At 43.4% G+C, this 22,767-nt stretch overlaps 1 protein-coding gene across 4 annotated transcripts in view; it reads right to left on the bottom strand.

The window, feature by feature from the left end:
• The window catches only part of LMBRD1 (LMBR1 domain containing 1), a 223,914-nt gene that overhangs the window by 136,590 nt on the left and 64,557 nt on the right, over nt 1-22,767 (bottom strand). For all 4 annotated transcript variants that reach the window (XM_050950789.1, XM_050950792.1, XM_050950791.1 and 1 more), the window contains exon 7: nt 2,823-2,896. In XM_050950789.1, the coding sequence (XP_050806746.1) occupies nt 2,823-2,896 (74 nt within the window). The remainder of the gene's footprint in view (nt 1-2,822; nt 2,897-22,767) is intronic.

Below are 22,767 nucleotides of genomic sequence, written 5' to 3'. Positions count from 1 at the left end.
GAATTTCTCAAACTGTGTTGGTGACACTACATAAAACACACAAATACCTACTTAATTCCAAAGATTAACAGCTTCCCTAAATGGTAAGGAATTTAAACCAAAATATGCTATGCAGCAATATGAGAAGACTTGTTAGGAGAAATAAGCCCATTATAGTAACCATTTTTTGATAGGAGGAAGTTTTCCTTTCTGCATTAATCAATGAGAAGTTGATTGCTCATCTAGAAGCACTGACATTGTTGTAGACCTTAAGATTGTATTTAATGAATTACCAAATGCAGTAAACATTGCTGTGTTCCTACCAAGAGACAGCTTCATCAAGAAGATGTTTAGAGAGCAATACTTGGCTTATACAGACCTGCAACAGTAATCTTATGCAGGTGCCTTTAATATGTATGTTGCAATAGTAGTAGCAACTTCTTCATAAATTTACTAAAAATTGAAGGGATGTCATACAAAACTACTTTCTGCTCATATGTTGGAATTCATAGTTGGAAGTGTGGACTAAGGAATTTCTCTGAGATGCAGAAATAAGAAAGACTATCTTGATTTATATTATTCATGAGAACTCCTCACACCATTTCAAATACCACTATAACGATAAAAAGGTACATTTCTTCACACTGACATCCACATCTCATACTTCCCTAGCACAGATACTTTAATAAGAGTTTCCAAGAGAGTCAGAATACCAGACTACATTTTAAAATGTGTCAGTTCAGTAACATTGACTATGTAGAACATAGTCAACACTATTTTACAGACTGAAGGTTTAAATTTATTTTCTTGACATTGATAACTTATCAGGGAAACTTTTTAGGGAATTTTAGCCAAAATTGAGTTTTGCAGAACAATTTCTATCTCCTCTCCTTTGCATCCTTTCACGTGCAGTGGAGAGGAAAGAGGGGAAAAGGCCCAGAAGTGAGTGTATTGAGGAGAAAAGGCAGGTTAGTGGCCTTCTCACACAAGATTGAAGAGGTCATTCTGATTTTTGGGAACCCATCCTTAGGTTTCCCCTCTAACAGGGAATCATTTAGCCCTACCTTATATGAATGTTCTAGAAAAAGGCTGAAAGGTATATTACAAGCACTTAAAGAGTTAAACTTATACTGAAAGACAGGCTAGGAGACGTATGAATCTTATAATTGTATCAACTTTCTTCAACTACTGTGATTGGATTCCCTGGGGTTCAGCCTGGGACTGTGGGACCACTATGCCCCCTTAACTCTCCAGTCTCAACTCACTCTCTCTCTCAATGCTTTGCTAGTGACAAGCGGCAAACCCCTCCAGGTGCTGTTATGACTCAGCACAACCACATGTGGAGCCCCACACCCAGCTAGATTGCATGAATGCTCCCAGAGCCACTCATGAATCACACAGAGAAAGGCACCAGCCAAATGCCTCCAGCTCCCAGACTTGTACCTTAGGAATATACCATTTTGCACTGCTCAAGACCCTTTGAGAAATGCAAGTTTATTAATAGGTTCACCACTTCATCAATGGAAATTGGATACACATCATCCTTTGTAAATCTGAGCAGATTTACCAAACACTTTAGGCAATCTCACTGGTAAAGATAAACAGTAAAACAAAATCTCTCTTTTGTAATCAATAAACTTAAGTGATAACCTCTGACTTTTTGCCTATCAAAAAGAAAAGAAAAAGTAAGTATGCAATCTTAACCCTTACCACACTAGATAGTATTTAAACCAAGCAATGTTCTCACTCAACTAGATCTTAGTCTTTAGTATACAGTTTTGTCTCAAACTTGGGCCAGTCTCCTCTGTTGGAGTCTTCAGTTTTCTGAAAGTTCTTGTTGCTTTCAGCATGGGGCGGGGGAAGGAAAGGCAAATCATGGGGCCACTGTGTTCCGTTTTATACCCTTAGTCCCAGGTACTTAGAAAAACACAAGTGCAGGCACATCTTGTGGGTATTACTGAGTCCCTAGGCAAGGTTGAGCAATTCCCCTGGTGTGGCCTTGTGCAAGTGAGTCATTGCATTGTAGCTTCCTTGCTGGACAATGGCTATTCGACACCCTCCCAGGTGTTGGTTACTTTCCTTGATGTTCTCTCTGGGAGGCTAATATCTGGCTGATTCCCCAACTTACAGCATGTTTTAGTGACAACCATACAACACAATCTCATAACTCCATACGTATTAATGATATATATATTTAAATAGAACAGGGGTAGGCAACCTATGACATGGGTGCCGAAGGCGGCACGCAAGCTGATTTTCAGTGGCACTCACACTGCCCAGGTCCTGGCCACCAGTCCAGGGGGCTCTGCATTTTAGTTTAATTTTAAATGAAGCTTCTTAAACATTTTAAAAACCTTATTTACTCTTCATACATCAATAGTTTAGTTATGTATTATAGACTTGTAGAAAGAGACCTTCTAAAAATGTTCAGATGTATTACTGGCACATGAAACCTTAAATTAGAGTGAATAAATGAAGACTTGGCTCACCACTTCTGAAAGGTTGCCAACCCCTGAAATAGAACAATGACTTCCAGCAGATCACAACCTGTCTCTTGATACCTCACATGGCATGCTTTATATAAAATTGTGGTATTGCATATAAATGAGGAATAATGGGGATTACAGGGTGCTGCCCCAAGGTATAGAATGTACAGCTACAATGTAGAGGAACTTGACAACAAGCAGATCCTTTTATTACCCCTTAGTGTCTCCCTGCTTTGCCTTTCATATTAAAGTATTTCCATCCAAGACTAATTTTTGATGAGATCTGCAAGTCAATATCAACAAAATAGCAATACAAGACAGAATGTAAAGTGTGTGTAGGGGGTGAGAGAGACTTACTGTGTAAGTGACAGCTGCCAACATTCCGATCAAGGTCAAAGAGCTAATGGAAAATGATAGGGCAGCCAAACCATCTGTAATATAAAAGTAGAGAAAAGCCTGCTGAAAATAAGACATGCCCCAGAATGTAGAGTAGATTAATTTCCTCAATTTTACAAAAAAAAAGTTCAACCTTAGTTAAATTAGATTAGCTAACAATTTAAAATCAACCACAACAATTAGTTAAAGCAGAAATGTTATGTTAGTTTTTTAATTACATGCCAATCCAAGTAAATCATATGAAAAAAGTCATAATATATATAAGACATGGGAGAAAACATGACAATATGAAAATTTAACAAATGAGTGATGAAGTCTGGCATTATTGGCAGAGGGGAAATGGGGGTTCACGTGTCAATAGACTATAAAAAATTAAATATAGCAGGGAGATAAAGGACTTCATGGTTTAAAGATGAGCAAGTTGTGCTTGATACCCTTGATGGGGAAGCCAGTGAAAGGATACAAAGAGGAGTGATGTGGTCAAAATGGTCTATATAGCATGATTTTTTAGTGGATAAGCAAGACAAGACTGCATGTGTCAAGGCTGGAGAAAACTCAAATTAACTCAAATTTATATAGTATGTTAGAAAACATCTTGATAGTTTTGAATTAGTAATTTATATTCTTATGGGAAAGATTAACATCATTTTCTTTTAAAATACATACCAATTGGGACTATCAACCATGTACATCAGATAAGAGCTATTCAATAAATCCATGCCCACAGTCCTAATAATTACATTCTTATTTTGAATTCCTATCACCATTTTGTACAGGACCCAGAACAAACAGAATTCTCACTTTCTTCTTGAACATGTCCCTTCAAAAACTTTAAGCAATCTACAAATCTGAGACACAGTATTTCTTCTGTCATATAAAAATCATTTTTCCACTTAAGGTAAAAAATGCATGAGTTAAATGAAAGAAAAAAAGAAAGTGTCTGATGCCATAGTCTCTAGAAGTTGTTAGTCTTTCAGTTAGCTTTGTACACGCTTCTGAATGGCATTACTTTCACTTGATTACCAGCACTATGTACATGAACTCAGATGGCCATCACCACCTATGTTTAAATATTCTCATTCTACATGTAGGCTTAAGGAAAAAACTGCAATTCTGTATTCCTTCCTACGAAAAACAGGATTTCTATTTCGTAAGTATCAAAGTTCTCTTCTCCTGCGTAGCAGTCTTGTGATTACTTTTCTCTTTTTGGATTTTTTGTTTATACATAAACCCATCACATTAATTCCACAAAAGAACACATTTGGTCTAGAAGATGTGCTAAGCCATAAGGTCTTAAAGAGAACATAACATACTCGCAAAGTACTTGCTGAAGCAAAATATAGGTACAGATATCCTACTTTAATATCCATCAAGAACAGGTACACTTTAATGGTCTTCCAATCCTGAGTGACAGAAATATTAATGAATGCCAAAAAACCTGATAGCTGACCAGAAACTCACCTGGCAACAGCAGAAAAAAACTGCTGAAGTACATCTGTAACACTGGGTGGAAGGGGGAGCTGAGATCTAATCAAAGCCAATGCCCCCTTGACCTAGAATTATGTTGGAGAGTCTCCTATTCTGGGGTCACTATGGTCCATGTGGCCCCACCTGCTCCTGAGCCATTTGAGCTCAGTAGCCCACAGAGGTTACTGGAAGGGCCAACCAGAAACTGAGCCAGCTGCAGCAGACAAAAGTAGCTTAAAGCAGGAGCCTGCAGACTCAGAGGATGTCATCTGCATATAACTAGTTTTTGAACGCTTTTATTCGGGGCATCTTCCCTCTGATGATTGCTTATTTCCTCCCTCAGTCTCTTTACTTCAACCTGACTCCACCTTGCCTTTTGCTCCTTTATTTACCTTCACCTTTCCCTCCCTTACTCTCTCTCTCCTTTAATGTCCCCCTACCAAAAGCTTATGCTCAAATAAATCTATTAGTCTTTAAGGTGCCACTGGACTCCTCATTGTTTGTGTGTGTTCATATTGCTCGGATCCTTATAGGTTAAATCCCTTCCCTCCCACACTTGATATTGTGATGGCCATGTAGCAGCTGTGACTGAATTTTTTTCCATTTGTACCTGGGAAGGAGTGTGACCTTCCTGATGTAGATTTGGCTACAGTTATCCACATCTTCCAGCTCAAGTTGAGACTAGTGTATGGAAGTAGGTGGGGCTCTACCTTGAGTGCACCCAGAAGCTAAAGTTTTAATAAAGCAGTAGCCACAGTCTGCACTAAATTGCAAGTTATATAGATGGCATGTTACTGTTACTCCACAACAGGGAATGGTGGATTATCAGCCTCTGGATGGAGTTGGAAGTACTGGTTTTAAACTACAGAGATTTAAGGCGTTTTAAGAACCTGGTTTTCTGACAAAGTGCCTCTTCCACCATGCCCTCCTCAGTTACTATCATATGACATACTTTCTCAAAAGATATCAGCCCCATATTTTATAAAGGAAGGAAGTCTTCTGGGACAGTGTTCTTTGGGAGGGTTCTGAGCTTTGGATTTCCTCCTTCCCCTCTAGGTCCTTTAGGCTTCTAAGTATTTTCTAAGCATATTGTAAAGCTCATCTTTATTTCAGATATTTGGAGAGGGGATGCACTAACTAGTATGGTGGCAAAAGGCTGGGTTATTTTGTGGGCAAATATTACATGGATTTTGTTGATTACTTGTAGTGTGTAATTTTAGTTTTTGTAAGTGTGATAAATGTGAATTGTAAGAATTTTGGATTATGTCTCTGCTCTAACAATGTTGTTATGATAGCTTTCAACTTAGTTATTTCCATTAATTAAACCTTTTAATATAGACTGCATTTGTATATTAAGTTGGCAGAGCAAGCTAGTAGTTAACACATGAAAATATTTTGGATAGAGGAAATTTAAAACAGGATGTACATTTATGGTAAAATCCCACTAAAGAAAATAGACATTTTTAAAACGGATTGAATAGGACCTTATACAGAATAGAAATATGCTGCATTTTTCTAAACAAACTTTATATGGATGTTATTGTTCTGAGTGTAGGATCATTCAGTGTCAAGTCAACCAGCAATACTACAATTACTATTAAAACCTCTTTCCAGCTTCTCAGTCTTATTTCTGTGGTATGTCAAAGTTGTATGAAATTTGAAGTATTCCATTTTAGTTAAACAAAGTTAATTAAAAAATGATACTAGTAACAGCTACAGTATTAAACATTTAGTACTAGTTCAGCCGCATCTGTTGTCAGCAACAGGACATTTTCCTAGTGTAAAACAAAGTAAGTATAAAACTGTACACACCCAAAGTCTCTGGCTCAACAAGAAAGGGTTCTGGAAGTCCCAAGCTGGCAGGGAAAACAGGCTCAGAGGTAATTTCAGCACATCAGGTGACAGTCTCAAGGGGGTTTCTGTGACCAAACCCATCACATGGGAAAAATCACATACATCATAAAATCATGGGACTGGAAGGAACCTCGAGAGGTCACCTAGTCCAGTCCCCTACACTCATGGCAGTATTATCTAAGTATTATCGATTCTAGACCAGTAGTTCTCAAACTTTAGTAACCCGAGGACACACATTTTCATTTAAAATTTTGCAATAGACCTCCAAATCCCCAGCTCAGCTGCAGGCCATGTCCCCACTCCACCCCTTTCCCCAAGGCCCCACCCCACCTCTTCCCACTCCTGCTTCACCCCTGTCCCTCCTTTTTCCACCCCCTCCCTTGAGCACTCCCATACCCCCTTCTCCCTTCCAGCACTGCATGCATGCTGGGGAACAGCTGTTCCCCAGCATGCATGAGGCGCTGGAAGGGAGGAGGAGGAGTTGAGGCAGGGAGGGGGAGGAATTGATCAGCGGGGCCCATGGACTCCCTGGAGTTCCCTCGCAGACCCCAGTTTGAGAAACTCTGATCTAAACCATTCCTGACAGTTTTTTGTCTAACCTGCTCTTAAAAATCTTCAATGATCGAGACCCCACAATCTCCCTAGGCAATTTATCCCAGTTCTTAACCATCCTGACAGTTCGGACATTTTTCCTGATGTCCAATCTACATCTCCTTCACTGCAATTTAAGCTCATTGATTGTTGCCCTATCCTCAGAGAGAATTTTTTCCTCTCTTCCTTGTAACAACCTTTTATCTACTTGAAAAGGTATGTCCCCTCTCAGTCTTCTCTTTTCCAGACTAAACAAACCCATTTTTTCCCCAAATCTTCCCTCATAGGTCATGTTTTCTAGCCCTTTAATCATTTTTGTTGCTCTTCTCTGGACTTTCTCCAATTTGTCCACATCTTTGCTGAAATGTGGCACCCAGAATTAGACAATACTCCAGTTGAAGCCTAATCAGCATGAAGTACAGTGGAAGCACTACTTCTCGTGTCTTGCTTACAACCCTCCTGCTAATACATCCCAGAACGTTGTTTGCTTTTTTTGCAACAGGGTTACACTGTTGACTCATATTTAGCATGTGGTCCACTATGACCCCCAGATCATATTGGCCCTCAAGTGCTTTTTGAAAACAGGGAACAAACTCACTTTTGAAAGTTTTAGCCACAATTTGAAAATCAGATGAAAATATAGAACTTCGATGCCAATTTTATATAGTTACTTTCCAGAATATAAGAGCACTTAAAACTGAAGCAAGATGCCCTGACTAGTCCACATTCAAAGTCTGGTCATCCTATAGTAAAAGCATCATCCCTTCACCATTACAATATACAAGATCAATAATTGAGCAATTAAACAATTCTAACTATAATCTAATTATCTATTAAAGCAAAATAAGTTATCTAAACTTGCAGACAGATGAAAGTTGTTTTAGTCATTAATATTTTGCCAAATGAAAATTTGCTTTTAAGATTGTGATACTATGCCCCCACATTCTTCAGAGATACTGTTATGCTATAATTATGGCGTAACTATGATGTATTTTATGCAAGATAAGGCATGTGAGATATAAAGATTATGATTTATTAAATGATAATCCTATTTGTAAGCACGTCTTTTTTGTATCTCAAGTTAAGAATATGGTCTATGCATCTGTTACTCATGTGTTTAGACCTGGGAAACGTACACTATATAGCATGCAATAAGTCTAGATGGCTCACTAGGAAGGGTCATTAGGGGAACAATAGGTCTTAAAAGATGCTAATCTCCTCCCAGGAAGCCTTCCTCAAGAAGCTGAAAACAACCTCTGAGTTATAGCAGCAGGGACATGTGACTAAGTCATCTGGTAACGGACTTCATGATAACAGTAGTGTTTTTCCACTGACCCAGGATGGGAATCAAACTGGGAGACAAAGGATTCCTGCCTTATGCAAAAACTATGCAAGACAGGGAAGTGACATCATTGTGGTTCATTCTTCATTGACTTCCTGTTCAAGAAGGACAACTGCTGGAAACACCCAAAAACAAAGACTGGACTATGGGACAAGAGCTGTGAAAGGAATATCTGGAGTTTTAAGCAGCAAGCAAGTGCAGCTTGCCTTCAAGAATCTCTTTGATCTGCCTAAAACTACGTTTAGGGTGAGAGTTTGCTACTTATAACCAATTTCTTTAGTATACTGAGCTTAGATTGCATGTTCGTTTTAGCTGCAAGGTAATCTGCTTTGATCCGTTTGCTATGTTTTCTTATTGGCATTTCCTGACAGTCAATGGAGGATATCTTATGAACTACGTCAATTGTCCTATAGCACAGGGAAATGGAATTTTTAAGTGGCTTTTGATGTCCACGCAGTGTGCAGAGGCGGGCAAAAAAGCAAACAGGATGTTAGGAATCATTAAAAAGGGGATAGAGAATAAGACAGAATATATTATTGCCCTTATACAAATCCATTGTATGCCCACATCTCGAATACTGTGTACAGATGTGGTCTCCTCACCTCAAAAAAAAAAGATTCTAGCACTAGAAAAGGTTCAGAAAAAAGCAACTAAAATGATTAGGGGTTTGGAGAGGGTCCCATACGAGGAAAGATTAAAGAGGCTAGGACTCTTCAGCTTAAAAAAGAGGAGACTAAGGGGGGATATGATAGAGATATATAAAATCATGAGTGATGTTGAGAAAGTGGATAAGGAAAAGTTATTTACTTATTCCCATAATACAAGAACTAGGGGTCACCAAATGAAATTAATAGGCAGAAGGTTTAAAACAAGTAAAAGGAAGTTGTTCTTCATGCAGCGCACAGTCAACTTGTGGAACTCCTTACCTGAGGAGGTTGTGAAGGCTAGGACTATAACAGCATTTAAAAAGGAACTGAATAAATTCATGGTGGCTAAGTCCATAAATGGTTATTAGCCAGGATGGGTAAAGAATGGTGTCCCTAGCCTGTGTTCATCAGAGGATGGAGATGGATGGCAGGAGAGAGAGATCACTTGATCATTGCCTGTTAGGTTCACTCCCTCTGGGGCACCTGGCATTGGCCACTGTCAGTAGACAGATACTGGGCTAGATGGACCTTTAGTCTGACCTGGTATGGACGTTCTTATCTATTTACCTTTCAGATAAAGGTTTCATATTTTTGACCTTCAGCGACTTGTTAGTTCATGCTTACATAGGCGAAGACATACTTTACTGCTCACATGAATCTTGCAAGGACTTTTCTTGAAGTTTTAAATAAAAATTGTCCTACAGTATTTAGTGGTTTTAAGATAGCCTCATGCAAAATTCATCTGACTAAGGTTTATCTACTAGAAAACCTGCAGCTTGGCAACTTAATAAATAAAAATCAGTCTAGTTACATTGGTGTAACTATACCAGAAGGTTGCACCAATGGAAATATTCACCTAAGAAGTTACTCACCTTGTGCAGTAACTATGGCTCTTTGAGATGTGTGTCTCTGTGGGTGCTCCACTCTAGGAGTCGGTGAGGCCCTGCGCCGGAGCAGTACTCGGCTGAGGGAAGGGAGTGCACAGGAGTCATCTCGTGCAGCCGTTGGCACGTCCTGTAGCACGCTCCCCCGACCATCCCCTCTGTTCCTTCTCTACAGCAGAGATCAGTTGCGTGAACTCCAAAGTAGAGGGGAGGAGGGTGGGTACTGGAGCACCCACAGGGGGATCTCTCAAAGAACCATCGTTACTGCACAAGATGAGTAACTTTATCTTGTTCATCAAGTGGTGTCCCTGTGGGTGCTCTACTATAGGTGCTTGTAGAACAGTACCCCACCAGGGGTGGTAGGAGTTCAGAGTTATGTATAACTGAGAGCACTGTAAGGCCAACGACAGAGTCTGAAACAAGGCCTTGATGATAGGGTAATGCTTTGCAAAAGTGTGCTCCAATGTCCAGGTTATAGTTCTACAAATATCTATTAAGACAATAGAGTTCAAGAAGGCAATCAACATTCCACTCACACTGAGCAGAATCTGAGGCCCACGGGGGGTTTTGTGATGCAGGCGGTAGCAAGTTTGAATACAGGTGGAGACCCATTTGGAAAGTCTCTGGGTCGATACTGTAGACACAAATAGTCTTGGCAACTTCCGAAATGGTTTAGTTCTGTCCAAGTAGAAGACTACAGCCCATATGACATCCAGCACGTGCAATGTTGCTTCGAGTCTCGTTATATGGCTTGAGATAAAAGGCAAGTGTATGGCTTGGTTAATACAAAAATCTTTAGCCACTTGGGGCATGAATTTTGGGTGACAACGTAACATGATTTTGTCTTTGGTAAACACAGCATATGGTGGCTCAGCCATGAATACTCCTATTTCGCTGACATGTTCAGCAGATGTGATTGACATACGAAGGAGCGAGCAGGTTGCTAAAGGCTCGAAGGGTGATCTTGAGACATTTGAGCAAAAAAGACTGAGATCCCATGGTGATGCAGGTTGGCGTAATTCTGGGTACATGTTCTGTATATCTACTAGAAAGCACCATGTAATCAGGTGAGCAAATATTGAAGCCCCTTCTATCTGTTCATGGAGGACCGTAATGGCAGTGAAGTGTACTTTAATAGAGCTTATGGCTAACTCCATTTCCTTCAGTTCCAATAGGTAGTCTTGGATCATAGATAGAGGCGCCGTGGTCGCGTCCAGCTGTTTTTGCTGACGCCAAAGGGAGAATCTTCTCCACTTGTGGCGGTAAATATTTCTAGTGATGAGGCAAAAAAATACCTGTTTTACTTTCTCTGAACAGTTCAATTCCCCATGCTGGAACCAGAGAGAAGCCATGCTTTGCAGATGAAGTCTCACTGGGTCTGGATGGAGCATCAGACCCTTGTTCTGGGACAGGAGGGCTGCCCAGAAAGGCAACAGTTGTGGGGCACAGACTGCTAGACGTGAAAGCTACAGAAACGAAGTCTGTCTGGGCCATATGGGGACAGTGAGAATGATGTATGCTCTGTCAAGTCATATCTGGTGGATGACCAGTGGGATCAGCGGGAAGGCGTACAGGAGTGACATTTCACAGGATGAGCAAGGCATCTTCTAACGCTACCAGTGCCAGGCCTGCCCTGGAGCAAAATAGTGGACATCTGTGATTTGTCGCTGAGGCAAAAAGGTCAATTACTGGGTGGCCCCATTTTTGGAATATTGTGTTGAAAACACTGTCGTTGATTTCCCACTTCTGTTCCTGTGAGAAGTGCCTGCTGAGGTTATCAACTGTAGTGTTCTGGCATTCTGGTAGGAATGACGCTGTGATGTTTATATTGTTGCAGATGCAGAAGTTCTATAAATTCATGGCTTCTATGCATAGCAAGTGAGACCTGGCTCCTCCTTGGCAACTGATGTCAAATATGCATTCCACACTGTTAGTGAGACTAGAGATTGAGGTTTCTCATATGAATGGGAGGAAGTGTCAGCATGCACTGTGTACCGCAAGGAGTTTCAGAAGATTGATATGTAGTCCGGTTTCTGTCACATACCACTTGGCTTGTACATGGTAGTGACCCAAGTGGGCACCCCAACCTATCAGGGAGGCATCTGTTGTAATAATCACTGATGGGGGTGGAGAGTCTTGTTGAAAGGGAATCCAGGAGCATACATTCCCTGGCTGTGTCCACCATTGTAGGGAGAGGATAACCCTTGGTGGTAGTGTCACATGTCTGTTAAGAGAGTGTTTGCTGGGTGCACAGGACTGTGCTCAACCAGTGCTGCAGACGGTGCATATGGAGTTTGGCATACTTTACTACAGAAGTCGTAGCTGCCATATGTCCCAGAATCTGAAAGCATGTCCTGAAGTTTGTGGGCTGATGGTCACCATGGAAATAAGATTGGTCTATGTAGTAAATCTGTGGTTTGACAGTATTGCCTTGACTTGCATGGAGTCTAGGTCAGCTCCAATAAACTCCAATTGCTGAGTTGGTTCCAGGGTGGATTTCTTTTCACTCATCTGTAGACTTAGTTGGTGAAACAGGTCTGTGGTCTTCAGCATGCCTGCCATTTCTTGTTGGTTGGCACCCTTGAGAAGGCACTCATCCAAACGGGAAGATGATACTCCATTGCGTTGTAAACATGCTGCTACCACCACGAGCATTTGAGAATACACGGGGAGCAGTGGACAGTCCGAAGAGAAGGACCCTGTATTGGTAGTGATTGGGTACTCCTGTGACCCTCAGGAACCATCTGTGGGCAGGATGTGTAATATGGAAGTATGCATCTTGGAGGTCGAGGGCGGCAAACCAGTCTCCTGCATCTAGCGCTGGGATTATTGTGGCCAGAGTGACCATTTTGAACCTGTGGCTGTGTAAGAAACTGTTGAGTTTTCGGAGATATAAGATTGGTCTCCAATCCCCTCCTTCCTTCTCTGTCAGGAAAATATTTGGAATAAAAACCCCTCCCTCGGTATTGATGTGTACTGGTTCTACAGCACCCAGCAGTAGGAGGTGATCTACTTCCTGTTGCAGAAGGTGCTCGTGAGAGGGGTCCCTGAATAGGGATGGGGAAGGGGGGATTGTAGAGGGCATGGCTGTGAAAGGAATGGTGTAATCAGATTGTATGATCTCCAAAAAACCCATTGATCTGTGGTTACTGCAGCTCAGGCATGGTAAAATGGGCATAAAGGGTGACCAACATTGTGGGATGGGGTATCTGTTAATCCTAGAGATTTGGTCAAGGGTATACACGACCTCCCCACAACTTCAAAATTGTGATTTAGACGTAGATTGATGAGTCGACGAGGCCTTGTTCTCTGGAGCTTGTCTCTGAGCCTGTTTTGGTCTGTTCTGAATGAAGTATCATGGTTGTTGACAGTTAAATGAGGTGTGTCTCGTGACCTCTAGTATGGTGTAAGGTGAGGGCACTTGTCAGGCAGTGGGCGTATGCCTAGCATATGCAGCGTTGCTTTGGAGGCCTGCTGGTATGAAGGACATGGTCTGTTTGCAATGAAAATAGTTTATACCTATTGAAGGGGAGGTCCTCCACTTTTAGCTGTAGTTCTTTTGAGATTGCAGAAGTTGCAATCATGATGTTCTTCTCATAACCACAGATGTTGCAGTTGTTCAGGCAGCTGTGTCCATTATATCCATTGAGGCTTGCAGCACCATGCAGGCTATTATTAACTGACCCTCATTGATAACAGCAGTAAGTTAAGGACATTTATGCTCAGGGAGGTCCTCCACAAACTCTTGTATTTTACTATAGTTAGAGTAGTCGTAATTTTCTTGAAGAGCACAATAGTTGGCAACTCTAAGCAGAAGAGTGGCTGACAAGTAAACTTTCCACCCAAAGAGGTCCAGTCTCTTCTGTTCTTTATCTTGCAGTGAGGAGTGGAAATGAGGCTGTTTACTATGCTGATTAGCAGCCTCTACTACCAGAGAGCAGGCTTGATGGCGTGAAAACAAAAATTCCATGAATTTGGCTGAAACCAAGTACTTCCTGTCAGCACTTTTGTTGGTGAAGCGAGTGTCCTGAACATCTCCTTCCTCGCCACTATGCCTGGAGGGTAGTGAAGGAAATGAAGGATGGTATCGTGCTATGTAGCTCGGGGAGTGTTTGGTGCTGAGCAGTGGTGACTGCAATGCCGAAGAAACTGCTATGTCAGCAGGACGCAGCAGTTGTGCTGGTCCTGCCTTGGGGATGTGGTCAACCGTTGTAGCAATGACCTGTGCCTGGTTTGGCTTGTTAGCTGGCATCAAGTCTTAGGTCGGTGCTGGTGATGGCAGTATTGATCACAGTGTCGCTGCCGGTGCTGTGTTCTGCACTGGGGTAGTCAGTGCCATGGAGGAGACTTGACATCTCAACTCCGGTGCTGCACGTTGGGGCTCAGCAGGGGTCCGCTGAGGGATGGTGCCGGAGGAGCCTGGTGCCTCATACGTGCTCACTCTGGATGAGTGGAGCACTGAGGGTAAAGACCTCACTGGGGAAGCTGTCTTTTACTGAGAGACCATTGTTAGAGAGGTTGAGGCTCGCTTCCTCACAGTTTTGGAAGTCAGAGCCTTATCAGAGCTCAGGGATCTTGGTCTGTGAGACTCCCCAGAGGACGTCTCTTGTGGGGGTTGGAGGGATTTCTCCAGCAGAAGCATTTTCAAGTAGAGATCCATGTCACGTCTTGCCCTTGATGTTAAGTTGGTGCAATGGGCGCATTTCTGGGAGATATGAATTTTTCCCAGACAGCAAATGCAAGATGTGTGGCCATCAGGGACCGGCATCGGTTCACGGCAGGAGTCACACTTCTTAAATCCTGTTGAGCCTGGCATGACTGCAGTTAAGGCTCTCCTGCCTCTCAAGAGAGAAGGGTGGGAGTTAATTGTAAAGGTAAACTGTAGAAACTGTTCCCAAACGGGGAGTTGAGAGAAGAAGGCTTCTTCATTCTTCTCTGTCTCTCTTTTTTTAAAAAGAAAAACCTCTAAGAAGAGCTAAGGAAACTATGTATAGGCTAAGACAAACTAAACAGTGTAACTAAGTATAGACTAAACAGAAGTTCCAATGTAACGTGTATACTTTCTGGGGAGGTGGGGGGGGGGGAAGGAGAGCACTCACTGCCGTGGAGCTCTGTCTGCAGCTGAGGACAGTTGAGAAGGAACTGAGGGGATGCTCGGGGGAGCACGTGCTACAGTAGGTGCCAATGGCTAGACGAGACGACTCCTGTGCACGCCCTTCCCCCGGCTGAGTTCTGCTGTGAGAACTCTGATCTCCAGCGCAGGGAGGCACCGACACCTAGAGTGGAGCACCCACAGGGACACTACTCAAAGAACCGTGGGTACTGGCAGGCTAACATTTAATATTGAGAAGATTCAACATTTAATTTCACCCAGAGATTTTTTCCTCAAGGTTATAAAGTTAAATATTGTCTAAGGGCCATGCATCACCTACATTTAAACATGAAAGTGTTTTTTTTTTTTAACTTTAAACAAACACTAATTTGAATTTATTTTAAATAAAACTATTTTGCTCAGATACAACTCTACTCCAATAAATGCATATTATAATAATCTCCCCCTTCTGGTCTCAGATCAGGAGCCAAAAACAACATTTAACAAACCTATCTAGTTAGAGAAATTCTCTGCAACTGTCCACCTCAAGTTGAACATTACCATGGGCACAGATGAGCTTGGAACTGAACTTTATCCATCAATTATGGTACTCATTCTGATGCTGAAGGAGTCATATTTGAAAACTACCCCTCAAGACAAAACTACAAAAATAAAATCTCTTCCTTCCCAGCCAGTAAGCTGGGCCCTATTAGAGGATAGGCCTATGGAACCCAGGCCCCCCAGAAGACTAGGGGCTCCATAATTATGACTGTAGATATTTCTTCCTTTTTTTGATTTAAAAAAGGGCCCAAAAAAACATTCATAGACTTAAGGTCAGAAGGGACCATTACGGTCATCTAGTCTGACCTCCTGCACAATGCAGGCCCCAGAATCTCACTCACCTGCTCCTGTAACAAACCCCTAACCTATGTCTGAGTTATTTTAGTCCTCAAATCGTGGTTTAAAGACCTCAAGGTGCAGAAAATCCTTCAGCAAGTATTCTGTATATGTCTCTGCAAGATCAGGAAATACAGTTCACAATTTTACATTTTTATTTACTAACACTTGATACCACACCCTTCTTAAAAGATGGTGTGGTGAGGCACAATGGCCTCCCACTGAGCCAGCAGGGAAGGGACCATACATTGAACTCTGGTGGGTAAAGTCAGGCCATGCTCACCCCTCCACCAAAAATCAGGGGGCAGAACAGGAAGTATAAAGGATGGATCAAGGAACTCAGTTGGGCTGCAGCCACCAAACACAACAGACACCTGCTACCCACTCCTGAGACTGGAGACTGCAGCCGACCCCCACCAACCTGAGGACTGGCCAGTGCTACCTGCTGACCAAGGCACTGAAGTCGCAGGGATTGCCACTAGCTACCTACTGTAAGGAGTCAGAAGACACCCCAGAGACGCAAGTATACCCTGAGGGGAGGCCAGGAAGTGGACTGGGGCAGTCAACCCTACTCTAGCTGCATTTCTGAAAAAGAGACAGTCAGCATGTTGCAGCTGGATTTCCTTCTGACCCAGAGGCGGAATACTCCGCCACTGTTAGGGTCCTGGGCTGGGATACAGTGGAGTTGGGAGGACCCATGTCCCCCTATCACCTGCCACTCCACCCCTGGGGTTGAAGTCCCTACTCTCCAGGCCAAGGAGTCTGCATTTGCCAGCCATCCGCTGGAGCTAGGACACAACCCCTTTTTTTTTGGTCGGCCCTGAGTAAAGTCCCAAGCCACGGACTCCTTACTGCCCCACAGTAACTGAGGGCCCAGGCCCATAAATGTTTGCTGCTCTGCCTGGACTGCAGGCCAGATCCACAGGCTGGGTATTCCCAGGAACAATCCAGGCTGACTGGGACTGGTGATATTGAAAATATGAAAGCAGGAGGAAAAGCTGCAGAAATACAGCAATGTGTAGCTGTTTTTGAAGCTATGTAAAAAGGGGTATCTACCACTGACCAAAGTTTCTACAGATCCTGCACTGTGGAGAAAACTAGATGAACAGGCAGACTTAAGTTCCTAAAGGTTTGGCTGTGTGTAGAAACACAGATGTTGAAAACTTCCTGACATTTGGGCAATTGCAGGGGTGAGAAAAAAAAAGTCTGCTAAAGAACTTTTCATCTTTGACAAAGTTGTTGAGTAATATTGGCTTATTTGCTCTCCATCTACAAGAAATTTAGTGCTTAGCCTGTTAGTTTTTTTCCAGTAGATTAAATGCTTTTTCAGAACAATGAATTAGTGACTGGAGATTCTAGAGCGAATGTCAGTTTCATCCATCTCTGGCTGACTACTTGGCTAAATTCAGACAGAAAATAACCCCTCGCATCTGTCCTCTACTATGTATAACATTAATTGACTTGGTAAGAATGAAAATTAAAAATACCATAGCAGGCGAATTACAGCAAGCCAAAAATTTCTCTAACTGTTGATTCGGTACCTCATGCAGTGCATGAAGACCAACTCCCATTCATATTCTGATTCCTCAATTCAGAGGGACAAATAATTGAGTGATTCATTGTTTCAATCTTAAGAACCACAGGTGCAAAACTGGGCAAAGCTGTGGTGGCTATGATCAATAACCTAGGTTTGGATACGTCTGCCATGGGCAATTGCATGATAATGCTAGTAATATGGCTGGTTGTTTGTCTGCAGGCCCATCTATCATGGAAAAATTCTACTTGTACAGTATATTCCCTAAATTTACTGGGAGCCAATGGTGTTAACAGCTGCTCAGATGTAGTAATTTTGGGGAGGTTATGCAGTGACTATATTCTATTTTCCAGAAGATGTCAATTCAGAGCAGAGTTTCCCCATCATGTAAATATTAACACTAGTCAGAGACCGATGACTTTCAAAAAAGTCTGCCAGATACGCAATGGTGTAGTCGTACCAATTCTACTGTAAGGCACTGTGTCAAGACAATCACAATATTCAACAAGCATTGGAAGATGCATAAAAAATACAAATCAGACTCATACTCATTTACATGCAGCTTCTCTCCAGAAGAAAATGGAACTGAGTGAGCAGTGTACACTTTGTATTCTGTGTTGTAATTGAAATCAATATATCTGAAAATGTAGAAAACATCTAAAATATTTAAATAAATGGTATTATTGTTTAAACTGATGGTGGTTGGGATTTACTGAAAAACCAGAGGAAATGTCTGCATCCCTCAAACATAGTGATGTGAAAGTATACATCTTTAAGACTGAGGGTGGCGTACCATTCTCCTGGATCCAAGGGTGTGAGATGGAGGCAAGGACACCATGTGGAACTTCAGCTTCGCTAGGAAGCTGTTCAAGTCTTGCAGATCCAGGATAGGTTGCAGACTACTCTTGGCCTTTGGGATTGAAAAGTAACAAGAAGAGAACCCCTTGTTCCTTTACTCTGGAGGAATGACCTCCACCGCACCTAGCTGCAGTAACCCCTCTACCTCCGGCATGAGGAGACTCTCGTGAGAAGTGTCCCTGAAGAGAGATGGGGAAAGGGGGTAAGAAGGAGGGGTAGAAAGCAACTCAAGGGTATAGCCCCATGCCACTGTACTGAAGACCTATCGGTCCGATGTTATAGATGCCCATGCAGGAAGGAAAGGAGAAAGGTGGTTGGCAAAAATAGGAGAGGAAGGACACTAGAACAGTCCAGTAGGTTGCCCTCGCGCACACCCTGAAAATGAGTGCTTGCCCACCTACTTTGTGGGCCAAACTCAATTGAGAAGCCTGTGAAGGTTGGTGGCTAGGACACTGCGTATAGCCTACGGATTTGTTATAGGGAGGCTCCTGGCGAGGGTGACTCCCCTGGCCCTGAGACAGTTGTGGCTTGAACCGCTTGCAGGGAGGGCCGGGAACATACACGCCCAACATTTTAAGAGTTGTGCAGGAGCTCTTGAGGCATGGAGTTTGTCCATCTGTTCCACAAACAGGGCTTGCCCATCAAAGGTAAGGTCTTACATCGACTGCTGAGCCTCCGTGGACAAGCCAGAGAGGAACAGCTCAGATGCCCAGCACATAGCAACACCTGAGCTCAGGGTTTGGGTGGGGATGACTGCAGCATCCAACACTGCCTGGAGTGTCACGGTGGCCACAGTCATGCCAGCCATGATTGCCCAGAACTCCTCCTTAAAGTTACAGCATCCCAGGAGGGTCTGATGATTGGCCACCCTCAACTGGAGACTAGAGGACAAATAAACCTTACGCCCAAACAAGGCTAGTCTCTTGGAGTCCTTTATTCTTAGGGGTAGTTCTGGGTTGACCTTACTGCTCTCTGTGGTTAACTGCTCTACCACCAGAAATTGGGACCAGGGTGGGTGTACAGGTACTTGTGGCTTTTGGACAGCAAAGTACTTGTGCTCAGCCATCTTAGGGATGGAGGGAAGAGGAGGGAGTTTGCCACAGGGTATTAAATGATCTTTGAGACCCCCTCATGAAGGGGCAAAGCCACCCAGGCCACTGTTGTGGAGCAGAGGACATCGAAGGAGAATCCGAGGGCTCCTTTAACTCCTCCACCTGAAGGCCTAGGTTGGCAGTGATCCTCTTCAGTAGTTCCTGGTGCACTTTAGCGCCATCCAGAGGAACCGGGGGAGGGGGACCCCATTATAGCCTCATCTGGCGACGAGGAGAATGCCAGTCCATAACCATTGGTCGCCCAGTGGCTTGCTCCCCTACTCCCTGTTGGGCCTGCAGGGTCCTTGTGCCTGAGGTTTCATGCACTGGAGGAGGGTGGGACAGAGAGGCCGTCGGTCTCTGAGGCTCTGGGCACCAAGGGGGAAGGCCTGAGTGAACCCCCTCCCTCACCAGTTCCATGGTGGATCATGGCAAAAGCCACTGTACCAAAAGCAATGGGGTCGGTTTAGGTGCAGACAATGTAGCTGGTACTGGAACTTGTCCAACCATTAGGGAACCCTGCTCTGAACCAGGGCTGGATCCTAAGCAGTCGCTCCCATGCAACCAGGACACAGTGGAACAGTGGCTCTGCCCCGACCAATGCCAGTCACACCGCCTGGAGTCTGATCTGAAATGGGGTCTTTGGGACCGGTGGTGCTCAACAGATCTGTGACAGCCTGGAGCTGGCAATCTATGTCTCGTGCTTGACGAGTGGTACCAGGATGAGGAGCAGGACTGGGAGAAGAATGGTAGTGTCTTGCTTGACGGGTCCCCAAAGTGGTACTGTGGTCTTGGAGTACTGGTCCCAGCACCTAGTATCTCCTGGCTGGGGAGGGGAGGCGGCATGAGCTTCCAGAGGTTTGCGCCTGGTCGCCGGCAAGCTGTACCTAAAGCCTCTCTGCCAGTGCCCAATTTCTGAGAACTGAATGAAGCTGTGCTGCATTTGCCTTTCACAGTCAGAGGCGTGGCAACTATGGGAGAGCGAGCAATGGTGGGACATCCCCCACGACAGGGAATGTTGCCGCTGAGATGGGGACCATAGTGGTCTGAATGTGGGTTTACCCTGTCATCGGGGAACTGCAGGAGATAGTGTGAGCGGCACCGGGAGGAATATGATCTCCAGTACCACCTGCACGGCCTCTAGTGTGGACAGTACCTGGAGCTGGCGGAGGCCCCTGCCACTATCTGGGATGGCTGGCAGGCATCAGGCTAGGTTACCCCGCTCAACTGGAGCTTGGGCCAGAGATCTCGATGGGGGTGAAGAGTTACACAGCCTGGGACCTGGCTCACATCCAGTATTACATTTTCCCTTGCGGGAAACTGGAGACTGAGCCCATTCCGTCTTCTTGGCTGGAGCCACGGATGGGGACTGTGGCCAGCCAGTGGGGTGCTGCGTACCAAGGTCACAGTACTTGGTGCTGAGTTGGAGCATTGCTCTGGTGCCAGGGTGAGGGCCAACTCAATAAGGATCACTCTTAAGCAAATATAGTGCTCCTTCTTAGTCCTTGGCTTGAAGGACTTGCAAATTTTGCATTTTTCACTAAACGTGCCCTTCACCCAAGCTGTGTGGATCACTAATGGGCATGGGCTTCCTGCAGCAGTCATAGGGCTTAAAGCCTGGGGACCAGGACATGCCCCATCCTGAGGCAAAGTCCCGTTTAGAACCTACAAAGTCTAATTATAGCTAAGGAATTTACTAACACTAACAGAAAAGTACATACACTATCATACAAGAATTAACGACTTCGTATGAACAAGCAAGCAATAGCGCCAGCTGAAGCAGCAACAGTTCTAGCATGGTCACTGGTGGCAAGAAGGAAGCGAGGGTTGGGCGGAGCCGGCAGCGCCCAATATACCATGGCACATGCGTGCCTCTCCAGGAGGCACCGGAGCCGGTTCCCTACAGATATTGCTGAGGGGAAAGATTCCGGCACCAGTGCATGTGGTGAGCACACACACCTAAGTTGAATGGACATGAGAAAGCACTCTAAGGAAAACTGGATTGTACAGCAGAAAAAGTAAACCGGAAAGATTTTCACTAATTTCAGTTTAATATTAGATATTACTTAGAGCAATAGTAGGCACAACATTTTCAGAAAGCACTATTTTTAAGTTGACAACATCTCTTTCAGAGTACTCATTTACTGAATAAACCCCAGGCCAGGAGATTTTTTTTTTTCCAACATTACTTTCTCCAAAAGTTTATATTGAGCTAAACTAGTTCTGCAGTCAGAGTACAGATGCTTTAAGTTATGACAAATATTGTCAAACCCATGACACTTGTCTATGGATTCAGTGTGTAATCTGAAACTGTTTTTACTAGTTTTCTATCCATCTGAAACTACATCCTTAGTTTCAAACCACCATGCAGGCTATTAAACGTTTTATAACCTCAGTCATATTCTGCCAAATATATGACAGTATAGATTGCAGATATGGCTGCTCAGTTTCTCCTTGATTATTATAAAAAACATTATTTGCACAACTCTAGCCCCTACTTGCCCCAGAACCCATTATGCTTGGCACTGTTCAAATATACAAAAAAAGAGACAGTCCCTGCTCCAAAGATCTTATCTCAAGTGTAAGACAGGACATTAGGTGGTTATAGAGACAAGCGAGTAAAGGAAAACCATGAGACAATATATTGTCAGCATGACAGACAACTAGTGTTTTGAGACCACTGCTTAAGTGTTTCAAAAGCATAACAATGCAGCGATTTAAGGAGGGATATAAATGATGACAGTGAAGTGGTTTTGTGGATGTTTATGGGGAAATCTACCCATGTGTGAGAGGCAGCAAGGGCACAAGCACCAAGGTGCTGTTTCAAAGCGTAACAAATGGGTGATGAATGCTGCCATCTGTGGCACAGCAGATACAGGAGTTGTCATATCCACAGTATTTAAGAGTTGATAAGTATCATGGAAATAGACCATGAAGGGCCTTGAAAACAGACAAACAGCATATGGTTGATGTTTCAGAGAAGCAAGAAGCCAGTAGATGGATGTGGGTGCGGGGGAAGGAGCAGGGAAAGAGATTGATTAACATGGTTGAAGAAACAAACTAGGAAAATTATCTTTACAGCAGTGTTTTGATTAGATAGAAGAAGTCAAGACTGCATTTATTAAGGCCAGTGAATAAGCTGCAGAAGTTAAGAGAAGATGTCAGGTTTTAGCTGCATGGATTGAGAGAAGAGGCACATCTTAGAGATGTTATGCTGGAAGAATTGGTAAGATTTAGACATGACCTGGATGTGAGTATCTAGAGAATGCGGAGTCTAAGATGATACTGAAGTTACAAGCCATATCCATAATGACTGAAAAAGAGCTTGGAACGGAGAAGATTAAGCACTCTTTTGTCCTCAAAAGGTTACAATACAAAGAAGACAATATGTAAGTATAGGGTGACAGACAGCAAGTGTGAAAAATCAGGAGGGGGGTGGGAGGGTAATAGGAACCTATATATGAAAAAGACCCAAAAATCAGGACTGTCTCTATAAAATCGGGACATCCAGTCACCCTATGTAGGTAAGTGAGCCTAAAACAATATTTAAGCAAACAGTAATAGAAGTGTGCTCACACAGGGTAAAGAGCATAAGTTGATAGTTCCAAGTCAATTTCCAAAGTTCCTCTGCCTAAACCATTTCAGTTAT

This window comes from Gopherus flavomarginatus, chromosome 4, assembly GCF_025201925.1.
Source record: "Gopherus flavomarginatus isolate rGopFla2 chromosome 4, rGopFla2.mat.asm, whole genome shotgun sequence".
NCBI lineage: Eukaryota > Metazoa > Chordata > Testudines > Testudinidae > Gopherus > Gopherus flavomarginatus.
Note: the sequence above shows the minus strand (reverse complement) of the source record. Positions and strands in the feature narration are given on the sequence as shown.